The 24,673-nt window shown below is 41.5% G+C and overlaps 1 protein-coding gene across 1 annotated transcript in view; it reads right to left on the bottom strand.

Moving 5' to 3' along the window:
* Positions 1-24,673, bottom strand: part of ERO1B (endoplasmic reticulum oxidoreductase 1 beta) — a 90,277-nt gene that overhangs the window by 54,027 nt on the left and 11,577 nt on the right. The window contains exons 3-5 of the mRNA XM_004711660.2: positions 16,249-16,332; positions 4,008-4,049; positions 2,294-2,376 (exon numbers count right to left, since the gene is read on the bottom strand). Coding sequence (XP_004711717.1) covers positions 2,294-2,376; positions 4,008-4,049; positions 16,249-16,332 — 209 coding nt within the window. The remainder of the gene's footprint in view (positions 1-2,293; positions 2,377-4,007; positions 4,050-16,248; positions 16,333-24,673) is intronic.

The following is a 24,673-nucleotide window of genomic DNA, read 5'->3' as shown; positions in this document are numbered from 1 at the left end:
AAGCGAATTTTGGGAATAATGAGGGCAACAAATGTATAGATGTGCTTTACACAATTGATCTATGTATTGTGATGAATTGTATGAGCCCCAATATACTGATTTAAAAAAAAGAAGAAAATAACTGATACAAGGAGTTATAGGGAATGCAGGGGTGGGAGGGAAAGGGGATTTTGGAAGTAAATAATGAAGGTGGAAGAGGGAGGTGAGCACTAGAACTGATTGTGATTGCACAACTCATTTTAAGGGAGATTTAACCATGGGTGGGGTGGGTGATACTCTAAGACTGATGTGATGGTGATTATACAAGTCTCCTTGATATCACTGAATGATTGAATTATACGATACATAAATTATGTGCCAATAAAACTGTTGGGGGTGGGGAGAAAAAGGCTACTGTGGGCACTGGAAAAATTCATAAAACTGACTGAATCTATGAATAGGAAAGACTTGCCTGTGATAAAATTTTATTATTTTCATAGATTTACTACATTCTAGAAATTCAAGGACAAGAAGGAACAACGGTATTATACCAACAAAACAAACAAATTCACTGCCACTGGGTCAATTCCGAATCGTGGTGACCCCACAGGGCAGGGAAGAACTGCCCCTGTACGTTTCCAAGACGGTAACTTTTCAAGGGAGAAGAAAGCCCTGTCTTGCTCCCCCAGAGCTGGCTAGTAGTTTTGAACTACTGACCTTGTGGTTAGCAGCTCAACGTGTACCCACTATGTCACCAGGGCTCCTAAAAGTTATTATGGATTTTGGATAAAAAAGAATGACTTTTCTTTTAACTGTTTTTTTTTAACCCGTGAATTGGTTAAAGGTCAACAGAGCACATCAGTTTTTCATTCAATAATCCACTTTTTGTTTCATGTTATTGACTGAAACCCCCACAATGTAACATCACTCTCTCCCTGTGTTTCCTGTTTCTACTTTTTCTTTAGCTCTGTTGAACTTTGTCCTTGGATAAAGGCTGTCCTTTTATTCTCAAATGGTTGATTATTCTATGGTGAGCATATTCTTTTTAGGAGTTCCACCCATCTCTGTCTGATCAGAAAGCCCGGTATAATTATTATTTTTTTAATGATTTTGAGTTTTGTTTCATACATTGTTCTCCCACTTTATCCAGGATCTTCTAATATAATCTCTTTCAGTGCAGTTAGTAGTGGTAGCTGGGCACTATGTAGTTCTAGTCTCAGGGACATGGAGACTAATATTAATAAAACTATATACTAAAGGTCTTATATTTTTATCATTTTTTGCTCCTCTAGATTGGGAGAAACCTTAGCAGGCTGTCCATGATGGCATTTAAGATCCCAGTCACTACTCACCAAAGTAGGATATAAAATGTTTTCATGTCAATTGACCTTGGTCCTTGGTCCTTAGCCCCCAGGCCCAATGATTCATTCCCTCAAAGTATTTGGTTATGTCTAAGTATGAAAAGTATGAAAACCATACTTTTGTCCTTCTATGCTCTATCACATACTAAATATACATGTACAAACTGTATGGCCGGATCAATACCAAGCCAGCTTCTAGCAGCAAGTGACCTTCCATCTCCCCCACCCATGAGGAGCTGACCAGAGCTAGCTAAAACAAATAGCAGCAAGTGGCCTTGAATCTCCCCCACACACCTGCGGAGCTGACCAGAGCTGGCTAATGGCCCGCTTTATTCTCGACCTGCCGCTCTGCACCCGGCACAACCCGTTTGGCTCAGTGCCTGCTTTGTTCTCTGCTCGCCGCCCTGCACCCGCACAAATACACCCAGAACCAGGAAGACACCTTACATTCCAGAAACCCGGACATACTTGTATCTCCCAATCCCTGACTACTTTACCTTATATGAACTCAAAACAGCCCAGTCTCATGTTCCCTGGCAATATAAGCACCACCCCTGTAGCCTGGGGCATGACACCCCCAGCCCGGACATTGTGGACTGTGAAACTTCACCCAGGCTGGGTTTTTCTCCCTAATAAAGCCTGTTTGCTCAAATTCGACTGATTCGGTCTGTGGCGCCTCTTGACTACCTTACACAAATATCCAGTCAAATCTATATATATTCGTGGGCATATTCCCATTCACTCTCCCACACCTGTTCAGCCTACATGTCTATCCATGCATCAGAAGAGAAACATTTTCCTCCTTTCAAAAATTAGTTGAAAATTCAATGATAGCAAAAGTTTTAACAGAATCATTAGAAAAGTTTAAAAAAAATAATTATAAGAAAACAAGATTTCTAATATAAATGCACAAAATAAGACTATTTTCTTAATATGATGAAAATAAAAATTACCTAAGTGTGCTGTTAATTGCTCCCAGTTTATTAGCTTGCTCACAATCTTCTAAGTCTGTGGTATCATTCACCATTTTCAAGTACTGCAAGAACATTAATAAGTAAGCTTAAAATAATTATTACTATTTTTATCTTTGTCTCATGTTCCACTGTCAGGATAATCAATCTGTCAATGATGATATATATTAAATATAGATACATCCTATTATCAAAATCCTTTATATATGTAAGAAATACAAATTGTCAATGATGATATATATTAAATATAGATACATCCTATTATCAAAATCCTTTATATATGTAAGAAATACAAACTAAAATGTGGCACAAAGTTTTACCCATTAAATAAAGACATTAAATTTATAACAAGTAGTTACCAGTGTGCTGTTAATGCTGAAAAGAGAGATAAAAATTTCTTGGGAAAGTAATTTGACAATATATATGTAGAGTTATAAATTCCTAAACCTTTGAACCAACAATTCCCCTACAGAGACCATACCTCAATACAACAATTAAAAAGCAAAAGGAGGCACACCTACTTCACTAAGTTATTTGGTATTACAATATTGAGATACTTAAATGAGCCTGTGATCCAGCAATTCTAGATAGACACCTAAAGAAACTCTTACATGTCCGCGTGCACAAGACCCATGGGATAAAGCTGCTAGTGCAGCACCGTCTGGACTAGCAAACACTGGAAACTGCGAGTCCATTAGCAGAGGAATTACAAACCTGTGATAAGGTCATACAGTTAAATGCTATGAAGCTGTTAAAATGAAGCAACAAGATCTATCTATGTTAACAAATCTAACAGTCTCCAAGCACAATGTTGAGTGAAATTCAAACTTAAAAAAATCCTTTAAACTGAAGAATGAAAAGATACAATGTCATGTTTTAAATGTTAAGATTTCACACAGAACCATTTCTATGTTGTTGTGGATACCACATACAACAAATTCAGAAAAGTAGTTAGCTCTGGGGGGAGAAAGTACAAAGGAATTGGGAAGAGACTCGGAGGGAGGCTTCAGCTGCCGGGATGCTATTGTCCGTATGTACTGCAGATCTGAAACAAAAATAGAGGCCCCGGGAAGAGAGCACGGCGAAACGGAGAGAGGACGCACAAGAAGGCAGAGACCGTATCAGTACTCTTGACTAAACAGGAACAATCGTGAAAAACTAGGACCAAACTGCTCTAAAAATACATGAAAGTAAATCAGAGCACATTCAGAAGGGGAAGCAGTAGTCTTGAATAAAGAAATAACGGCTTAGTTTGAATGAGAACCTTGAGTGTCATTTGAAATTACTCTGCTCAAAATATGCTGATAATTATTTACGAGCTATAAAACATACTCATGAAAATGACCGGCTGCCTAGTGGAAACAGAAAACTACAAGTGCCTGGGTGATCGAACATCTGCTGATCTGACGCTGTGATTACTCTTTATCCTTCTTTTAGAGGTGCCAAAAGCAGAGTCAAAATAATTCTAAAGAAATTATATAATTTAAATGTGAAAATCAAAACTGTAAAGCTACTCCACCTGCTGCAAAAATTAGGGATTTGAGATTGTAAGTCAAACTAAACTTATAGTTCTCTGCTGCAACAACTGTTAAGTAGTTACAGTTGTACTGCAATATAATATAAAGCAGAATATATATTTAAGATCGAAAGCAATATAAAACAAAAACGAATGTCCAAGAGAGAAAAAGCCACTCACCTTATTAGGATGCCCAGCTTTAATTCCAACTGGAATTTTACTCTTAAAAGAAAAAACAATGCAAAAGTTTAAAAAGTGTTCTTTTTTTAGATTTCTTCCCAAATTAGTAATGCCATTGTCATAACTCACAGAGTATTTTATCCCAAGGGGAACAAATGGTCCTTCATCCAAATTCTATTTTTACATGATCTCTTGAGGTAAAGATAAGTCATTATCCCATTGGAAATCACAGTATAGAAAATATAATTATGCATATAAAATCAGAGTGTAAAAATCAGGTCAAGAAATTCCCAATGCAATATTTCTTAAAGTCAATATCACTTTTAGCTTAAAAAAGGATATTTTTTCCCCATGAATCTTCATAGCACAGAGAAGGAGGCGTTTTACAAATTCAAAATAATTTATGTTAAAGTTAAGGAATCCTGGTAGAGCAGCGGTGAAGGGCTTAGAGCCTTCCCAAAAGGTTGGCAACTCAAATCCACCAACAACTCTGAAGAAGATGAGATGTAGCAGTCTGCTGCCATACAGTTCCTAGCTGTAAACTCTATGAGGCAATTCTATTTTATGAGACAGGGGTGGTATGAATTAAAAATGGCTTGAAGTCAATGGGCCTGGTGTTTCATTTATAGTTAATTTAAATTTTTGCTCTAAGATGAGATCTAGAGTTCAGGCATGTGCTAGAGAACAACAATCAGATTTTGGACACATATAATTAATCTGAAAAATATAGGCTTTACTAGGAGAAGAACAGCTTTATTTTCAGAAGAAGAAGAAGACTTTATTTTCCACAAAGTCATTTAGGGTTAAGCTTCAAAAAACAAATATATGAGGTATTCTAAGTGGCTTATCAAATACGCCTGGTGGAATAGTGATTACGTGCTGGGCAGCTAATCGCAAGGTCAGCAATTTGAAGCCACCAGCGGCTCCTTAGGAAAAAGACAGAGAGTTCTACTCCCACACAGAGTTACAGTCTTAGAATCTCACAGCACTTCTGCTCCGTCCTACAGAGTCGCTATGCATCCGAGTCGGCTTGATGGCCGTGAGTCTGAGAATCAAGTACAATTTTAAACAAACATCATACCTAAAGCAGACAATCACAGGTTGATCCTCCAATCAAACCCAGGAAATGATTTCCAATATTTGAATTTCTGAACTCTAAAACAAGCATACAAACAAACAAAACAGACACAAACACTAACTGCCACTGAGTTGATTCTGACTCTGAGCAACCTTATGTGCCAGAGTCGAACTACCCATCGGGTTCCAAGGCTATAAATCTTTAAATGGGGGCAAAACACCTCATTTTCCCCCCTCAAAGCAGGTGGTGGGTTCGAACTGCTAACATTCTGGTTAACAGCCTAACATGGAGCCCACCATGTCACCAGGGCTGTAAGATTAATAGCAAAATTAAGATGCAATTATTGGTGTCTAAATGCCTAGAGCAAAGAAGAGTGAACAAAAATCAAAGGAGCATGGAACCAACTGGTCCAAAGGTCTACAGAGCATGTGAACCTCTGCCTCCACCACCTTGACATCCGAAGACCTAGATGGTTCCACGGCCAACACTACTGACCACTCTGACCAGGATCACAATCAAGACAGAGTAGGAAAAAAACTTGTAAAATTCAAAATAATAAAAAAGACTATCCTTATTGATCTGATCCTTATACCCTTCAAACCTGGAACTGAACCCATCATCGGGCATCACCTTTCAACCAGACACCAGGCAGGCCTAAAACCACGAGGTACTTGCTTCTCAAAATCATTAACCCTATCAGACCAAAAGGGAAGAATATACTCGAAGCCACAGGTAAGTCCGAACACCACGCATACATTGCTGCTGCTAGGTGTCATGAAGGGAGTTCCGACTCACAGGAACCGCGGTACCAAACACTGCCCAGCCCGAGCCATCCACACAATAGCTATGTTTTAGGCCATTTTGTAGCCATTGGGTCAATCCCTGTCATTGGAGGATTTTCCTCTTTTTTGCTGACCCTCTACTTTACCAAGTATGAAAGCTTGTCCAGGAACTAGAAGCAGCATTCAAGATGCACTCTTCCCAAGGCAGATTTGTTTGTCATCCGGGGTACTTTCAGTATTCTTCACCAGCACCATCAATCAAATGCATTCACGCTTCTCTAGCTCTCCTTAGTCACTGGACCGTTTTCATGTGTATCGGAAGCAGTTGGGAATAACCCTGGCTTGGGTCAGGTGAACCCTGGTCTGAAAAGTACCATTTTGCTGTTTTATCAGTTTGAAGAGAGCTTGTAATAGAAGACTGGCACAATGCAGGGTGTCATTTGATTGCTGGACTGCTGCTTCCAAGAGCCTGACCAGGAAACCAACCACTATGAAATCCGTGACAACTTCAATTTTTTTCTTTGCTTAACATAATATTGCCTTTTGGTCCAGTTATAATATTTTGGTTTTCTGTACATCGAGCTGTAGTCCATACTAAAGGCTGCTGTGGTAGTTACATAATCTGTTATCAATTAGAGACTTAAGAGTGAAGGGGTGGAGTTCAGCCTGTCAATCAGGTTGCAGCTTGATGACTTCATTTGGAGGCGTTAAGGAGATAAGTAGCTTGCTTGAGGGAGGACACACGTTCACTCCCTGCGAGACCTGCTTGCTGACAAGGCACACAGAGCTATTAGAGCCCTGGAGCTGGAGGAGCCACATGGAAACCCCTGCCAGCCCTGAGATGCCTCTACTGCCACTGCATCTAGATGACTTTCCACCTACTAGCCTGTGATTTCCCTGCATTTGGCGTCATTGCATGTGTTTCGTGAGTCTGCAAAGGAATTTATCGATTGGTATCGGACATATGGGCTAATATCGGACTTACAGACTTGATCTGGACTGAGCTGGGATGTTTTCTCAACATTCAATTGCTCTTGTATATAAAGCTCTTTCTGGTACACTTATGAGTCTCCCTGGATTTGTTTCCCTAGTCTACTCAGACTAATACAGCTGCTGTCTTGGATTTTCATCAGCAAGTACTTCAAAAGTCTACTTTGGTTTCAACCGGCAAGGTTGTGTATATTATAAGTTGTTAATAAGCCTTCCTTCAATCCTGAGGCCAAGTTCTTTTCATATCGTCCAGCTACTTGGATAATCTGTATACAGACTGAATAAGCATGATGATAGGATATAACTCTGATACACACTTCTGGGGATTTTAAACCACCCAGTATCCTCTGGTTCTATTTGAATAACTCTATAGATCTTGGTCCATGGGCAGGTTCTTTATGAGCACAATTAAGTGTTCTGGAATTGCTATTTTTCTTCAATGTTATCCATAGTTTCTTACGACTTACATAGGAGAATGCTTTTACATAGTCAATAAAACACAATTAAACATCTGCTATTCCCTAGTTTCAGCTAAGATCCAACAGATGTCAGTAACAGTATCCCTTGTGCCACATCATCTTTGGAATCCAGCCTGAATTTCTGGCAGTTCACTGTCAATGTGTTGCTTCAACTGGTTTTTTTTGTGTGTGCTTGTTTGTTTTCAAATTTTGACTTGCATATGATATTTTTAATATTGATGATCCAGTAGACCCTTGGACCTGGACGCTGATCCATTCTAGGAGTGCTGAGACGTGATGCAGTCGAGTTTTGAGTCAATTTTTCCCATAAGAAGTAACTGAAAACGGACTAATCTGCTCTTGACCACCAAGTTTTTACTCTAACCTTGCCTTTTTACACAAAGCATCACACAGAAATTTCAAAGTAAATAAGTTCAGAGTTAACTATTATCATTTTAAACAAGAAACATAACATTAAAACGTTTTTAACAACTACAGTATGACCGATACCTTCAGACTGCTGAGGACCTAGATCTGTGGACATGGATGTGGAGCGGAGGGATGGAGAGAGAGAGAGAGAGAGAGAGACAGACAGACAGACATTGGAAGGAGAATCCCCTTCCATAAAATCAACCGGTAGCTGCTTTTCAGGAGTTTTTTTTTCCCTCCTTTGCCCGTGTTCACGAGGACCTGGCTAGCTCTCTCTAATGTGGTCTGCTGGTGGCGTTTCCTTAACTGCTTTCTAAAAGGGTTTATTAAATTATCATCAACAGTATCGATAACACAGTTAACAAGTTCCTTACCATGATGATTCTTTTAAAAAAACTCTTTCTTAGGACCCATGTTTTTAATCAAAAACAGTACAAAAAGCCACAAAAAACTAAGAAAATTATAGCAAAATGCTTGCAACACAGCTGTAAAGGGTTAAACAACATGTACCAACAACACCAACTGAGGCAGAGTGACCAAAACACAAACTGCTTTTGTTTACAAAACCATGTGTGTTGGGTCAGATTCTGATGTCTTATTTGAGCTCTGATGAAAACTCGTCTCAACATTTAGTGTGGAAATCCAATTATGCTGAGTACAGGTGCGGTGGAGTACCAGGGTTCTACTGTAGTGTTCGATAATTTCTGCATTCACTCCTTTCTTTGGAAACGGAGACACAGATCTCTTCCAATTGGTGGACCAAGTAGTTGTCTTCCAGATTTCTTGGCATAGACTAGTGAGTGCTTCCAATGCTTCATCAGCTTGAAATATTTCCATTGTACTCCATCAATTCCTGGATCCTTGTTTTTGGTTACTGAATGCAGCACAGCTTGGACACCTCCCTTGAGTACCATCAGTTCTTGATCAGAGGCAGCTTCTTGATATGGCTGAATGTTCATCATTCTTTTTGGTACAGTGATTGTTTATTTCTTACATCTTCTTTTGACGCTTCCTGTTCAATATTTTACCGAATAATCCTTCAATACGATCTGGCATTGCAATAGTATGGAGTTAAATGTACTGAATGAAATTCTGTCTCTTACCTCGAAAACCACAGGTCTTACAGCATGTAGATAATTACTCCAAATAAGCAGATCCAAATAAAAGCACTTTATTTTTTTTTAAGCAAACACAAAAAGTACGTTTTTAAATGATTCCATTTTGGATAATTTGTTTAGAATGTATACAAGTTTGTTTCCCAATTGAGAACTAACTACTAGTAAGGTAAGTGAATGCTAAAAATTTGTATCATGTTCAGTAATTCAAATTTCACTATATAAAACCTTAGAGAGATTAATAAAACCCAGTAGCTACAAAAGATAAGCTAAAGATTCTTTGAAGTTAACATCACCAATGTTTGTCCATGTCTGTTTAATATACACAAGGGAAATACACTTGCTCTATAATTTCTTATAAAATAACAAGTAAGAAGAGATGTAGAAGGGGAAAGAGAATTCAAAAAGCCTCTTCAGTAACTTTTACTTTGGAATCATCAAAAAGCAACCACTTCCCTTCAAATCTTTTATGCTTTGCACTACATAGGACATTTTATTCCAGGGTTCACTAATGTTAATGCCTGTTTGGTCATTGGATTGCTTGCTGCTATCAGATCCATGGGTCCCATTCGTAATGTTAGTCTCAGAATTTCTACTTTCAGTGGATGCTGCATCAAGAGTAGCTGCTTTGTTCTGTTGTCCTCCAGGAAGTCCAACAGCTGCTCCATCTTTGTGTTTAAGAATTGACTTGGCTGCATCGAGCTCAGAAGCAACAAAGCCCACATGGAGGAAGCACACCAGCCTGTGTGGTCACGAGGTGTCGAAGGGATCAGGTATAAGGCATCATCAGAACAAAAAATCTCACCATAGCGAATGATGGGGGGAGTGCGGAGTGGAGTGGAGACCCAAAGACCATTTGTAGACCACTGGAGATCCCCTTGCAGAGGGGTCTCGGGGAGGAGACGAGCCAGTCAGGGTGCGATGTAGCAATGATGAGAAATACAACTTTCCTCTAGTTCCTAAATGCTTCCTCCCCACCCCCACTATCATGATCCGAATTCTACCTTGCAAGTCTGGCTGGACCAGAGGATGTACACTGGTACAGATAGGAACTGGAAACACAGGGAATCCAGGGCAGATGATCCCCTACAGGACCAGTGGTGTGAGTGGCGATACTGGTAGGGTAGAGGGAGAGTGAGTTGGAAAGAGGGAACCTATTATAAGGATCTATATGTGACCCCCTTCCTGGGGGATGGACAACAGAAAAGTGGGTGAAGGGAGACGTCGGACAGGGCAAGATATGACAAAATAATAATTTATAAATTATTAAGGGCTCATGAGGGAGGGGGGAGCAGGGAGGGAGGGGAAAAATGAGGACCTGATGCCGGGGGCTTAAGTGGAGAGGAAATGTTTTGAGCATGATGAGGGTAATGAATGTACAAATGTGCTTTACACAACTGATGTATGTGTGGATTGTGATAAGAGTTGTATGAGCCCCTAATAAAACGACTAAAAAAAAAAAGAATTGACTTGGCAGCTTGGCTGTGTGTTTCCCGTGACTCCTTCATTGTCAGAATTGTCAACCCCACCTCTCACTTCCTTCCACATTTAATGGTTATGGCTTACTTATTTCACACATTTGGTCTACCATCGGATTTCCCTTATCTAGTGCTAAAAAGTTAGGTCACTGACTTTACCAGAACCATTACAATGCCCAATACTAATTGTAATGCCATGGCCACAACTACGAACAATCCACAGCTGCCATCGCTTGGCTTTGTGCTCCATTCTGAGAGTGACGGTTTAATAAGTATCAACAAAGGAGTGTTGATCTTGGGCAGTCTACCATCACAGCAATCAAGCGGCAAGCCACTGGCTGCAAGGCACTTCCAGTGACTAGTTATAACTTCAGGCATTTTGTCATTAACAGCCTTACATTGTCCATCTCTCTGTTGTTAATACCATCTGTTTCCTCTCTCTAATGAGAGTTCTCTCCTGCCTTAGTAGATGATTCTGCCACATTTTTCACATCTTCTCTTTTTAAGAGTTGGCATGTTGCTTGAATGTTTCCCAAAATACACTGTCATACGTCCTGTGCACGCTGTAGATATCCTGCATACATAGGGTTGAGTCCCCTGAGCGTGGTAAGCAGTCACCTTGGCTGAGAAGCAAGTAGATTTCTCTGGAGTTCAGAGAAAAGTAGCTTGAAGCTAATTAATGGAAATGATTAAGGACTGTAAACTAGATAACTTGTAAAGAATCTTCTTTGCAATTTCCTTTATCTTTCCTTCTTTTAAACATTTTATTGGGGGCTCTTACAATTCCTGTAACAATCCACACATCAATTGTGTCAAGCACATTTGTACATATGCTGCCATCTTCTCCTCAAAGACCATGGAGTGGCTGGTCTAACATCTATTTTCTATTGAGCCCTTGGTGTCAGATCCTTTTCCCCCCTTTCCCTCCCCCACACCCTCGTGGCCCCTTGATAAATTATAAATTATTATTATTTTCATATCGTACACCAACCACTGTCTCCCTTCCCTTATCTTTTTGACTGGCTCATCTATTAGAGCTTCTTTCTTCCTTGAAATAATATTAAATAAGTGCTGGTGGCATAATGTTTACAAGCTGGCCTGCCATCTGCAAGGTCCCCAATTTCAAAACACCAGCTGCTCTTCGGAAAAAGATGAGGTGCTCTACTCCTGTACAGAGTTACAGTGCCCGACATTCACAGGGCTGTTCGACTCGCTTCCTCAGGGTCCCTAGGAGTCAGCATCGACTTGATGGCAGTGTGAGGCTTTTTGTTTGCTGTTGGTTTCACTCCAGATCTGAAACCAGGCCAGAAAGATAATCCTTGAAGTACAGTGTTTAGATAACAAGCATTGCCAAGGTTAGTCAAGTCCACAAAAGGCAGCACGTTTTCTCTCTCCTCACGGTTCATAGCGGAAGACTGAGCTGCAGGAACAATTTGGTCAAATTCCGATCCACTATATTCTGAAACGTTCTCAGTTTTCTTGAGACTCCCTGACATCCAAGGCTCTCTTAGTTCCCTTATTTTGAAAATCCTTCAAAGACAGTCTGTTTGATGGACTACTTCTTGAGAGCCCATTATTGCCACTAGGCATGACACCACGCATGTTCCTTCAATCCCAAGGAGCTGCATAAGAAGCAAACTGGGACCACAATGACCCATTTCACCAGGTGCCACATGATGCTGCACCAGTGGTGCAGTTCAGGTCCCGCCGCTGAGTCAGAACCAGCCCAAGCACGGTCCACTGTGACGATGCCAGGGAAGCCATCCAGGATGTGTGTGGCGCAACAGGTGAGCCTCTTCTCTGAGGCTGAGTCCCTGACCCCACGACAAATAGGCCAGATGGCCTTCCCTGCAGGGGAGTGACAGCCCAATCTCAAGAGCTGGAACCCGGCTGGCCACTTGATTCTGCTTCGTGCAGCCACCAACTACACTGCCAGAGTGAACCTCGGGCACCTGCCCTGGGACGAAATGAGCACCAGAAACAGGGGCCCTCTCACGACGAGCTCAGGTCCCCTCACTCCAACACCGAGGAGAACTTGTTTTCCTCCTTTGTCTTGATGATTGAAAGCTGCCTTCAGATGACTGAATGCAAACTCTAAGGAGTTTATGCGAAACGTGGATTACAACATAAAGTGTCCAATAATTTTCTCCTCAAAGACCGTGGAGTGGCTGGTGGTTTTGAATTGCAGACCATGTGGATTGTAGCCCAATGCTTAACAACTGCACCACCAGGGCTCCTTACTAGGATACTAGACTGGCTAAAATAAAAAGACAGACAACATGTGTTGGCAAATATCTCTAGAAATTCCTGATGGGTATGTAAAATGTTTGCCATTGCAATGATCTAGTCGTGTCGCAGAGAAACCGAGTTAGCATATGATCAATCCACTAATTACATTTTGGAATTCAAAGCACAGGTTCATAAAAATCTAGTACTCCAATGTTCACAGTAATATCATTCATAATAGCCCCAAAGCAGAAACAATCCAAATGCCTATCAACCATTGAATGAATAAAGGAATGTAGCATATTCATACTATCAAACAGTATTCAGCCAAAAATAGAAATGACGTAACCTCACAATGCAGAGGACTCTGAAAACATAATGTTAAGTAAATAAAGCAAGTAACAAGAGACCACATATTTACTTCATGAAGTGTCAATATTAGGCAAGAGCACACAGACAGGAAGTAGCCGAGTGGTTTTTAGGGTCTAAGGGGAAGAAGTGACTGCTAATGGAAAATACACAGACTTTCTGTGGGTGGGGGGAAGGGATAAGTGACAAAAAGGTTCCAACATTAGACAGTGGTTTCAGTGCCACAACTCTGACTACACACAGAATCACTGAACTGTACTCTTTAGAAAGGATTAATTTTTAATGTTATTAAATGATAGTAACATGATAAACAAAATAAACCACTAAATAAAATAACTCAAGTTCATATTGATATAAGTGTATCATTAAATAACTAAACTAGTGAGAAGCCAAAGTAAAGCTCTTGCTTCCAGTAGATTATAGTAGAACGCCGACTACTAAATGTAGAAGAAATGGGATGAGAAAATCACTTCAGGCACTCTCCAGATTATGATGTATTCAAGTAAGAACAAATCACAGCTGTGACCGGTCTATTTTTCTGCTTTGTGATTTTGTAAATCTTTAGTAAAATGTACTATACACAAAGCTGCAGCACACAATTGGCTGATGTTCTCATTCATGGGTGATCACTTTCAATGTTTAATGTTAAGATCTACTGAGCAAAACACAGATAGCTGATTATGCCCAGGGCCATGGTGAAATCTGTGTTGGCCCTGGTACAGGCAGTTGGAAAGGATACAAAGTTGGACACTTTTAAAAAAATAAATCATTTTATTGGGGGCGTGTACAACTCTGATCACAATCCTTACACCTATCGTGTTGAGCACATTTGTACATTTGTTGCCATCATCATTTTCAAAACATTTTTTTCCTACTTGAGCCCTTGGTATCAGCTCTTAATTTTCTTCCTCCCTCCCCCATGAACCCTTGATAATTTATAAATCATTATTTTTTCATGCCTTCACTGACCGATGTCTCCCTTTACCCAATCTGTGGTCCACCCCCCTGGGATGCGATTATAGGTAGATCATTGTGATCCAGTCCCCCTTTCTCCCTCCACCTTCCCCTTCCCCTCTGGTAATGGCCACTGTCAGTCTTGGTTCTGAGGGGTTTATCTGTCCTGGATTCCCTGTGTTTCCAGCTCTCATCTGTACCTCTGTACATGCTCTGGTCTAGCTAGATTTGTAAGGTAGAATTGGGGCGATGGCAGTGGGAGGGGGGGAAGCATTAAAGAACTAGAGGAAAGCTGTATATTTCATCAGTGCTATACTGCACCCTGGCTGGCCCGTCTCCTCCTGTAAGGGGATATCCAATTGCCCACAGAGGGGCTTTGGGTCTCCACTCCGCACTCCCCACCCCTCCAATTCACAATGACATGAATTTTTGTTCTGGGTCTTTAATGCCTGATACCCCATCCCATCGACACCTCATGATCACACAGGTTGGTGTGCTTCTTCCATGTGGACTTCCTTGCTTCTCAACTAGATGGCTGCTTATTTATCTTCAAGCCTTTAAGACCCCAGATGCTATATCTTATGATAGTCAGGCACCATCAACTTTCTCCACCACATTTGCTTATACACCCGTTTTGTCTTCAGCGATCATATCAGGAAGGTGACCATCTCAGAATGCTGGATTATTAGAACAAAATGTTCGTGTTGAGGGAGTACTTTAGTAGAGGCCCAATGTCCATCTGCTTCCTTAATACGAAACCTATAAATATATGTACATAGATCTATTTCCCTATCATCATATATATATTTACATATGCCTGTATTTAGACCTCTATACGTGGCCTTTGCCTCCTAGCTATTTCCTCTATTTGTTTTTACCTTCCTCTTGTCCCACTATCATGTTCAGCCTTCATTTGGGTTTCAGTAACTCCCCTTGGCTACATTGTCCTTGATCAAGTCCCACCAGGCCTCCTCCAGCCTCCTTGCCATCGATTTTAGGGCACTTGTAGTTCCCTTGTCCCTAGGTTTGCTAACACAACTTCCTTTCTCCCACTTCCCCCTCCCGTGACCCCTTGGAACCATTGGCCCTATTGTTTCCTCCTCAGGATTGTTTATCCCACCTATCTTATCTAGATAGACCTGCAGAGATAATAATATGCACAAAAACAAGACAGAGCACAACAAAGCAACCAAAGAAAACAAAAAAATAACAACAACAACAAAAAGGAAAAAACCCAATGACTAAAAAAAGAAAAGCCTATATATAGTTCAAGGTCTGTTTGTTGACCTTTATGAGTATTTTCCAGTGGAGTCTGATGGGGTGCCAAGCTCTGGTCCACAGTCCATTTTTGGTGTTACCCGGGGACTTCCTTGCTCTGCTCCCTTTGCTGTTCTGTTGCACGCCCTTAGTATTTTGTCTCAGTGTGGTGGGGTCAGTTCTGGCACAATTCCCGCACTGTGTTGAAGTTGGACAATTTTAATGACTCAGCTTTTATTGTTACTACACTGACACCACTGGGTTTTTTTAATTTGCTAATAAAAGATAATGATATTACAACAAAAAAACAAAACTTGGAAGCCAAGAGATACTCTACTTATGTCAAAATCAACTTGAAGATGGATCATCTAAGTGAAGCCCTATTGTAAATTGGAGACTACCTATGTTTGGCAACTATCATATAAATAACTGACTAGTGAAAGAATCATCAGTGGGTTGTAAAAGTAATAGGTAAAAGTAGAATGAAAATAAGATCATTTTCATAGTCTCAAAGAATTTCTCGTTTTACAGTGAAGGAACTTTGCAGAAAGCACCTTAATTAAGCGATCAAAATTAACATCACCAGGAATGACATCACACACCTCCTGAGACAAGGCAGAGTGAGAACACACAATATCCCTTCTATGGCATGACTGCCCCAAATGCTGACAACCTGAATCTAATAACTAGAAAACAACAGAAAAAACCCTAAAGGAGAGATCGTCTTTAAAATAAGCAGCCTGTGTCGCTTTAACAAAAAAGTCAAGACAACAGAAGACAGAGAAGCCCCGAGGAACTGCTCCATAGAGAAGCCAGGACAAGCAAATGCAGTGCCGACCGCAAACCCATCCTGGAAGAGGCACGGATTTTCCATTACCGATTCCAATGGAGAGGAGAGGGTTTTCAAACCCATTTTGGTGACAAGAATAGAATACGTCAATGATCTGGTTGCAAAGGCGCTCAGAGCATGTGAATTTCTTGATAAATCCACAATCTATAAATATTAGCCCAAAACAGAGGAGAGATTGTGCTAATCTAAAAGTTCAAGAACAAGTAATTTTCACACAGAACTGAACATTCCCCCCCATTTTTTTTAAAAGTTTACCTCTGGACAGGGTTCCACATGACAGTCCTTAATTGAACAATGGCCATCTTCAGCCCAGAAAGGACATGGTCTCTTTAGATTAACCTGGAGAGAGAGCATGGAAGAGTCCGTGTCAGTAAACATGTATTGTAGTGACGGGCTGGCCTCTGAAGCGCTGCTGTGCCAGGCACCAGTCGCAGGGGTGAGTGAACAGGAAACGCTTCCTCTTCCCTGTCATGACTATAGTCTGGGATCATCCAAAATTTTCCAGAACAGGAAAGAAGAACACTAGGAAGTATTTTAGGGCTACTTTCATGTCTACCAGTTTTTTAATGTTACCTCACCTATCAAGGTCCTTCTAAGGGCCTATTCGTTTAATAAATACTCATCTGTACTGAACAACTACTACGTGTCAGCCGCTGCGCTAGGCGCTACAGGGAAACAGCCAAGAAAAGGGACATCTGACCGCTGGAGCCGAAGTCTACTGAAGACAGATCAGGCTTACACGTCTATTTATTGGAAGACATTTCAAGTAGTAGAAAGAAAAATCCATGCTGAAAACAGACAATAATGGAATGGAGACCTCTGAGGAGGTAACATGCATTGCTTTACCTAATGTTCTATACTCTCTCTCCCTGGTTTCTTTTATTTTTTTATTTTAATCAATCATTTTACTGGGGCTCGTGCCACTCGAATCACCATTCTCTCTCTGGTTTCTAAGACCCGTTTCAACAGTTGTATAGAAAGTCACAGACAAATTTCACAATTAAAGGGTTTAATAAGAAAGTTTACATGTTGTAATGTCAGTGGGAAGTACGTAGAGGAGTTGTTTACCAAGACATGTTACAAAGTTTCAAGTCTGTTAATAAGTGCCCAAATTAGCTAATGAGAGGGTAGCCCCCAAAAAAACACTGGACATTTTTTATTTTTCCAAAGCTATGTATTTAAATATCTTAACAAACAACCTTATCACCTTCAAAGTATTCACCATTACACTTAATACATTCGTCAAATCTGAGATTCCATTCTTGGAAACCTTTTTTTTTTTTTGATGTTTGAGTCATCTGTTTGGATGGCTGATAGCACCTTCCTCGTTTTTTCGTCACCTCTTCTATGCCATCAAATTGCTGTGCATTCATAGCCTTCATTTGCAGAAACAAAAAGTGGCCTGGAGGAAGGTCAGGTGAGTACGGTGCCTGGGGTAAGAGAGGCATGCGTTTTTTTCCCCAAAACTGGCTCACTGAGATGGCTGCGTGAGCAGGTGCATTGTCATGGTGGCAAAACCCGTCCCCGGTCTGCCACAAACCAGGCCTTTTTTGGTCACACTCTGTCATGCTATCTTCTCAGAACCTCTAAATACAAAGCTGGACAAAGAGTCTGATCTGCTGGAATGAACTCACAAAGCTCCACAAGTCAACATTTGCATCCGTTTGTCCAGAATGAGGTTGGTCATCAATTAACATTTCAACCTTTTGGAAATGAGAAAACCACTCGTACACTTGAGTTTTTCCCATAGCTCTGTCTTTGTAAGCTGTGTTCAACATCACAACAGTTTCTGCGGCATTTTTCCCAAGCAGGAAACAAAATTTCACAGCTATGTGCTGTTCTCTTAAATCGGCCATCACAAAAAAAGGAGGTTCGTGCAAAACTGCTTTTATGAAAAATTTCACTGTGACCAGAGAATCTTCCCAGGCGACACCACTGGGAGCACTGGCTCAGAGCGACTTGCTCGATGCTTACCTGGTGCTCACCTAGCAGGAAAAACGGGTACTACAAAACCTCTGCTCCACCTGGTACATTTCCATTTGGGGGGTACCCCCTTGTGGTAGTTACATAATCCGTTGTCAGTTTGAGAGGATTAAGAGTGATGGGGTGGAGTCTAACCTGTCAATCAGGTCGTAGCTTGATGACCTCATTTAGAGGTGCTAAGGAGATAAATAGCTCCCTGGGGGTGGGGCACACGCTCACTCACAGGAGACATTGCAGCTGACAAGACACATGGAGCTACGCTAGTGCTCTGGGCTGGAGGAACCACAAGGAGACCCCTGCCAGCACTGAGATGCTTACAATGCCACTGGATCCACAAGATTTCCCACCCACTGGCCTATGATCTTCCTGCATTTGGCGTCATTGCATGTGTTAAGTCTGAAGAGGGCTGTGGGGTTAAGGGGAAGAGGGAACCCCACAAAACATCACAGGTTCAGTAGGCGCAATTGTACAGCGATAATAAGTAGAGATCATAGTAAAGTCATAGAGAGCATGAGAGTTAAAGGATGGAGTCAAGTAATGGAGTCAGACGCAATTCATGGTAGCGTAGCTCACCTCAGCTAGGCTTGATGGTCCTCATGGAGGGGGCTCAGTCGTCAGAGAAGCCACCGCTTCGTCCTCCTTAGTCACCTTCTCCAGCCACCCTCCGGCCAGCCACTCCTCTGAGAACCATGGAGCCTCTCTATTTATTGCTAACCACGCATCATATTTGATTACAGTCATACATCACAGAAAGGGGCAATACAATTCATTCTAGAACAAGTTTGATCACTCTAATGTCTCACATAATAAAACAGACAATTACTATTCTGGGAGGCATGCAAGTTCCCTGATAGCAGACAATAACCTGAGTCACCGGGAGGGGTATTAATATAGGCAATACAATCAATAGGAGAGGAATCACCTAGGGGTGTGCCCATATTTGTTGTGGGAATAACAATGGTGTCTGCTTTATCTAGACAGCTGATAATGGCTATCTAACCTTGGTCATCCTTGGGCGGGTTTGCCCTCTCTGGTATCTCCTGCAAGTGAACAGACCACCATTATCCTTATCAGAAAGGAGTGGGTCTTATTTAGGGTGAGCCAGACTAATAGTCTTAGCCACTATAGATGGCTGATGTTAAGGAGAATAATCTCTGACCTACTTTCGCTGATCACCTATTGTACAGTCACTCTTAAGCAGCTAAGTTTGGTACATATTTTGGGGAGACAACTTAATAGAAATCCTTCTGTTCCCCACAGAGGACTTTATAGATTGGTATCAGACATGTAGACTAATATCAGACTTATGGACTTGATCTGGACTGAGCTGGGATGTTTTCTCAATATTCAATTGCTCTTGTATATAAAGCTCTTTCCTATATACATATGGGTGTCCATGAATGTTTCTCTAGTCTACCCAGGCTAACACACCCCTCATACCACTGTAGCCTGAAGGCATTCAGCTCAAGCTCCCGAGTCAACAAACGCAATTCACTGAATTAAAGGCCTAGAGGCACCCCACTCTGCAAGGCAGCCTCTCGCACAAAAGCTCTCATCTTAACTGGCTCCATGAGTTGGGATCCATCACTTGGTCCATGCTCTGGAACCTGGCTCTGCTACTGCTCCTCTGGTGGTATAGCAGTCATGTGGATCCAGGAGGTGCACTGCGTAGGGATCTTGGGTCCAGAAGATGCACTCCACTTCTGATTTTCGCTGGTATTAAGATCTCTCTTCCTGCTTCTCAGAAGGCTCATTTACACACAGCAAGATGCCACTCCAGGGAATCCTGTTCCCAATTACTCATAGGTAAATTCTATCAGTAACTTACCCATCTTCTTACCAGATTCATGCAGAAAGGTCATTTGGTGGGATTTAGAGAATTCGGCTAGAAGAGCTACATTAAATAATTCATTATCCCATATAATATTTATGTTGGAAGACGGTAGATGAAAGTTGGAGGAAGCATTTGCTTGGATAGGATGATAAAGAGCTTGAACAGTTGGTGGAACTAAAAACACCAAAAACACTGATGCAAACTTTGGCGAGAGGAAGGGTGAAAGGCCAGGGATACATCATGTGAGACAATTTAACCATGCGATAAAAAAATAAACAAACACTCCTTGTACTGTGAACCACAAGGTCAGCTTTTCAAAACCCCGAGCCGCTCCAGGGAAGTAAGATGAACCTTTTATAAAAACAAACATACATATTTGCAGCATAACTGACAATATTCACACTCAACTCTCTGCCATCAAGTAGATTCCAATTCACAGGGACCCTACAGGGAAAAATAAAACTGCTCCTGTGAGGTGTTGAGACTATAAATCTTTACATGAGCAGAACGCCTCATTTTTCTCTCACAGTGGGGCTGGTGGTTTTGAACTGTTGACATTGCAGTTAGCGCACTATGCCACCAGGGAGTAATTCAAAAGGACTTGCCGATGGATTTTTCAAGCAAAAAATGTAGGTTTTATTCTTTTTCCTCTTTATTCCTTTCAAACAACTCATTATCTACTTATTCTCACCACCTCCACTGTCACCGGTTATCTTACTTAGATTATTCTAAGTCTGTCTGCTTCCATCTCCCACAGAGCCAGTTACCACTTTCGAGCGTAACTCCTATCACACTAATCCCTCTTCACATTTTCCCAGTGGCTTCTCAGCACTCTTAAAGTCAGTCTTCAGAAAAGCCCACAGAGCCTTCAATAGTTGGCCTTTTGCTAACCTCAGACTTGCTCTCTTAAAACTCTCCTGCAACCACACTGGCTCACCTTGCAGAGAACACACCAGGCTGCTTTCTGCCTCGGAGTCTCTGTGCTGGTTATTCTCTGTCTGTGCTATTGCTCCTCCCACATCGCTCAGATCTTTGTCAACCGTTACCAGCAGAGAGATCTTTTCGGCCCGTGTTGTGTTGTTGTTAAGTGCTTTGGAGTCAGTTCCAACTTACAGAGACGCTATGTAAACACCAACGGAATACTTGGTCCTGTGTCATTCTGAAAATTGTTGCACTGTTGGAGGCCAATGTTGCAGCCACTGTGTCAATCCATCTCATTGAGGGCCTTCCTCTTTTTGGACGCCCCTCGACTTTACCAAGCATGATGTCCTCCAGGGACTGGTCTCTCCTGACATCATGTCCAAAGAACATGAGCCTACGTCTCACCATGTTTGCTTCTAAGGAGCATTCTGGCTGTCCTTCTTCCAAGACAGAGCTGTTTGTTCTATGACACAATTCCTGGTATTTCCTCTTTTTCACTGATCTACTTTATCAAACATGGTGCCTTTTTCCAGGGATGGGTCTCTCCTGGTAAAATGTCCAAAGTACATGAGTTAAAGTCCCAATATCCATGCTTCTAAGGAGCATTCTGGCTGTACTCCTTCCAAGATGGATTTGTTTGTTGTTTTGGTAGCCTGTGGTACTTCCAATTTTATTCACCAGCAGCAAAATTCAAATGCATCAATTCTCTTTCAGTCTTTCTTCATTGTCCAACTTTCACGTGAATATAAGGTATTTGCAAATATCATGGCTAGTCTTCAAAGTGCCATACTTGCTGGGTAACACTTCAAAGGTCTGTGCAGCAGAGTTACCCAAGGCAATGCACTGTTTGATCTCAGCAAGATGAAATCCTTGGCAACTTCAATCTTTCCCCCCTTTCCATGTTACCTATGGGTCTAATTGTGAGGATTTTGGTTTTCTTCACATTGAGTTGTAACCCATACTGAAGGCAGCAATCGTTGCTCTTAATCAGCAAGTGCTTAGTCTTTACTGCATTCAGCAAGCTAAGTTGTGTCACCTGCTTATGTCAGGTTAATAAGCCTTTCTATAACCCTAGTGCTGAGCACATAGTCCAACTTCTTGTGCTTCTTGTGATTTTGTGCTCAGCATACACATTAAGTATGATGAAAGAAAATAATTCTGACAGACACCTTTCCTAATTTTAAATCATGTAGTATTCCCTTGGTCTTTTGGGCCATGAACAGGTTCTGCATGAGTACAATTAAGTTTCCAGGAATTCCCATTTTTTTCAAAGTTATCCATAATTTTTTATGACCCACACAGTCAAATGCCTTTGTACGGTCAATAAAACACAAGTAAACATCTATCTGGTATTCTCTGCTTTCATACAAGATGTGTCTAATGTCAGTAATGATAGTTCTTATTCCATGTCCTCTGCTGAACCTGGCGTGGTAGCTTTGTACTCTTGTATCCATTTAAAATTTATTTTCAACAAACTTGCACTTGCATATTATATTAATGAAATTGCTTAGCATGGTAGGGCCCACAGGTCTCAGAGTCTCTGTTGGCAGACAGAGTCCCAGGGAAGTGGCAGTGTGTTAGGCCAGGTTGACTAGGAGAGACAAATCCAGTGGCACTCACAGATGGGTAAGAAAGAGCTTTCTATCGGGGAGTAACTACATAGGAAGAAAGCATTCCAGCATCGTCTAACTCAAGCCCGTAAGTCTGATACTCGTCTATAAGTCCCTCTTCATACTCACTGAGTCACAAGAAGAGATGCAGACTGCAGGAAGATCACAGGCCAGTGGGTGCAGAATTGTATGAATCCAAGGTTGGTGGAAACATGGCAGGGCTCTGGAAGCTCTTAGGGTGGTCAGCAAGCAGGAAAGTGATGGGTGAGAGAGAGAGAGTGGGCCCATGGTTTCTGCTTATAAGAAGGTCATTCTCCCAAGGACATAGTATCAGACTATGACCTGGTTTCCAGGGTGACTCCACCCCTACACAGGAGCCTCTTGTTAACATTAAAATCATTCAACTATCACAGTCGCATTTTCTAATTCCTGATCCTTCCTTGTTTCCAACTTTCACATTCCAGTCATCCAATTATCTTGATTGTGTTTGATCTATTTCAGACTGAGTAAGTTGGTAAAATTCTTCAATTTCTTTATCACTAGCTTTAGTGACAGGTTTGTAAATTTAAGTCATAGTTGTACTAACTCATCTTCCTCGGAGTCATTTAGATATTATCCCACGATAGTACTGACATTCAAGATGGGTCTTGAAGTATTTTTTTTGACAGTGAATGCCAACCATTGCGGAAACCAAGTGATCGTAGCTCTTCTCATTTTGAGTTGTACCCTGTCAGCAGGTCCTGAAAGTTTTGCTTCATCCACATCATTAATATCAACTCTACATTTTCCAGCCTTTTTCCAACTCAGATTTTGAGTGGCTTTCAACCTACATGTCTCGTCATCTTCAGGCATTCTATAAGCTAATGTTTCAGTGCTATTCATACGGTTTTCAGGGGCTAATTCCTCAGAACCGGATGCCCATTCCTTCTAGACGGTTTGTACTCTGGATGTTTTGCTGAAACATGTTCATCATGAGTGACCCTGCTAATATTTGAAATACGAGTGGCACAGCTTTCAGCATCACAGCAACATGCAAGCCACCACCTGCTGCAACAAACTAACAGGTGCATGGTAGCTTTAACAGTACTATCTAATATAGTACATAGTTACTTATGTATCTTGTCATTGTTTATGTCCACTAGAATGCAAGTTACACAAGGCAAATCAGTTCTAGCTCACATATGGGAATGGACTAAAAATATAAAGGTCATCATACTACACGCTAACATCCACCCAAAAGAAGCAGTAATCAACTAGGAAGGCAACATTACCTACATAGTTGGCCTCAGTCAGGTGCTGGGAAGACTGGCGTCTGAAAGGAGTAGCCACAATAACGTAGGTGAAGCTTATATGTGATACTAACAAGCAAGGGTCCCACTCACCAAGACGGATCTAGCTAGCTACTGCTGCTGCAGAAATGTCCAACCTACTAGCAACTGAGATCAGTGTTGTATGCCCCAAAAGGCTCCAGCCCCTTTGACTAAGCACCCACCTGGGGACACACTAACTACATTAGATGTCTTCCCCTGAAAAGGTCCAGCGATTCACTGTGATGGAAATGAGGAGGGACTAAAGCCTCCTATCAACAGTGATGAGTGAGGAACAGTAAAAGCCAATCCTCCGGCCCCTGCAGCTCCAGCTACACCACGACTGTAATCTATAGAGACCTGCGTTAGAACCACGGGGTCAGGCACTCCTTCATTCCTGGCGGACAAAAAACTGGGAACGAATAAAGGTTCTCTATCTTTAAGCGGTTACAAACTATAAACTAACTTCTCATACAGCTACAGATAGCATACACAATACCAGGAAGAGACTGTGGCAAACACCGGAATGATAAACCTTAAGGGAGAAAGGGCGTATTATGTTTTGAAACATTGTCGGAAAGTGAACTCAGGAAAGAGCTCTATCTTGCCCAAGGCTGTAGCCCCTCTTCTCACAGCAGCCTTCATCCACTGACTGCTTGATAGAAGGCTATAAAGGCCTGGACCTCTCACCTCAAAAGGGCCCGCGGAAGGATCATTGCATCATTGCATCTTAAAAATCCCCCAGTGTTTCCTGAGATGTTCACTGATGTTTTCAGCCTTTCCCATCCTCATTCTCGCCCCTCTTTTTCTGTCCCTCATCTGTGGGTGTCAAGAATAGTCACGACGTAAGCTCTTGCACACTAATTCCTGTATCTGAGTCTGTTTCCCAGGTGTCCTGGCTATCTCGTGAGCTACAACAGACCATAAGGGGTATTTTTTTTTTTTAACATTTTATTAGGGGCTCATACAACTGTTATCCCAATCCATACACACATCAATTGTGTAAAGCGCATTTGTACATCGTT

The sequence above is a fragment of the Echinops telfairi genome, unplaced genomic scaffold, assembly GCF_000313985.2.
Source record: "Echinops telfairi isolate 266 unplaced genomic scaffold, ASM31398v2 ScPeMD7_655;HRSCAF=1070, whole genome shotgun sequence".
Taxonomy (NCBI): Eukaryota; Metazoa; Chordata; class Mammalia; order Afrosoricida; family Tenrecidae; genus Echinops; species Echinops telfairi.
Note: the sequence above shows the minus strand (reverse complement) of the source record. Positions and strands in the feature narration are given on the sequence as shown.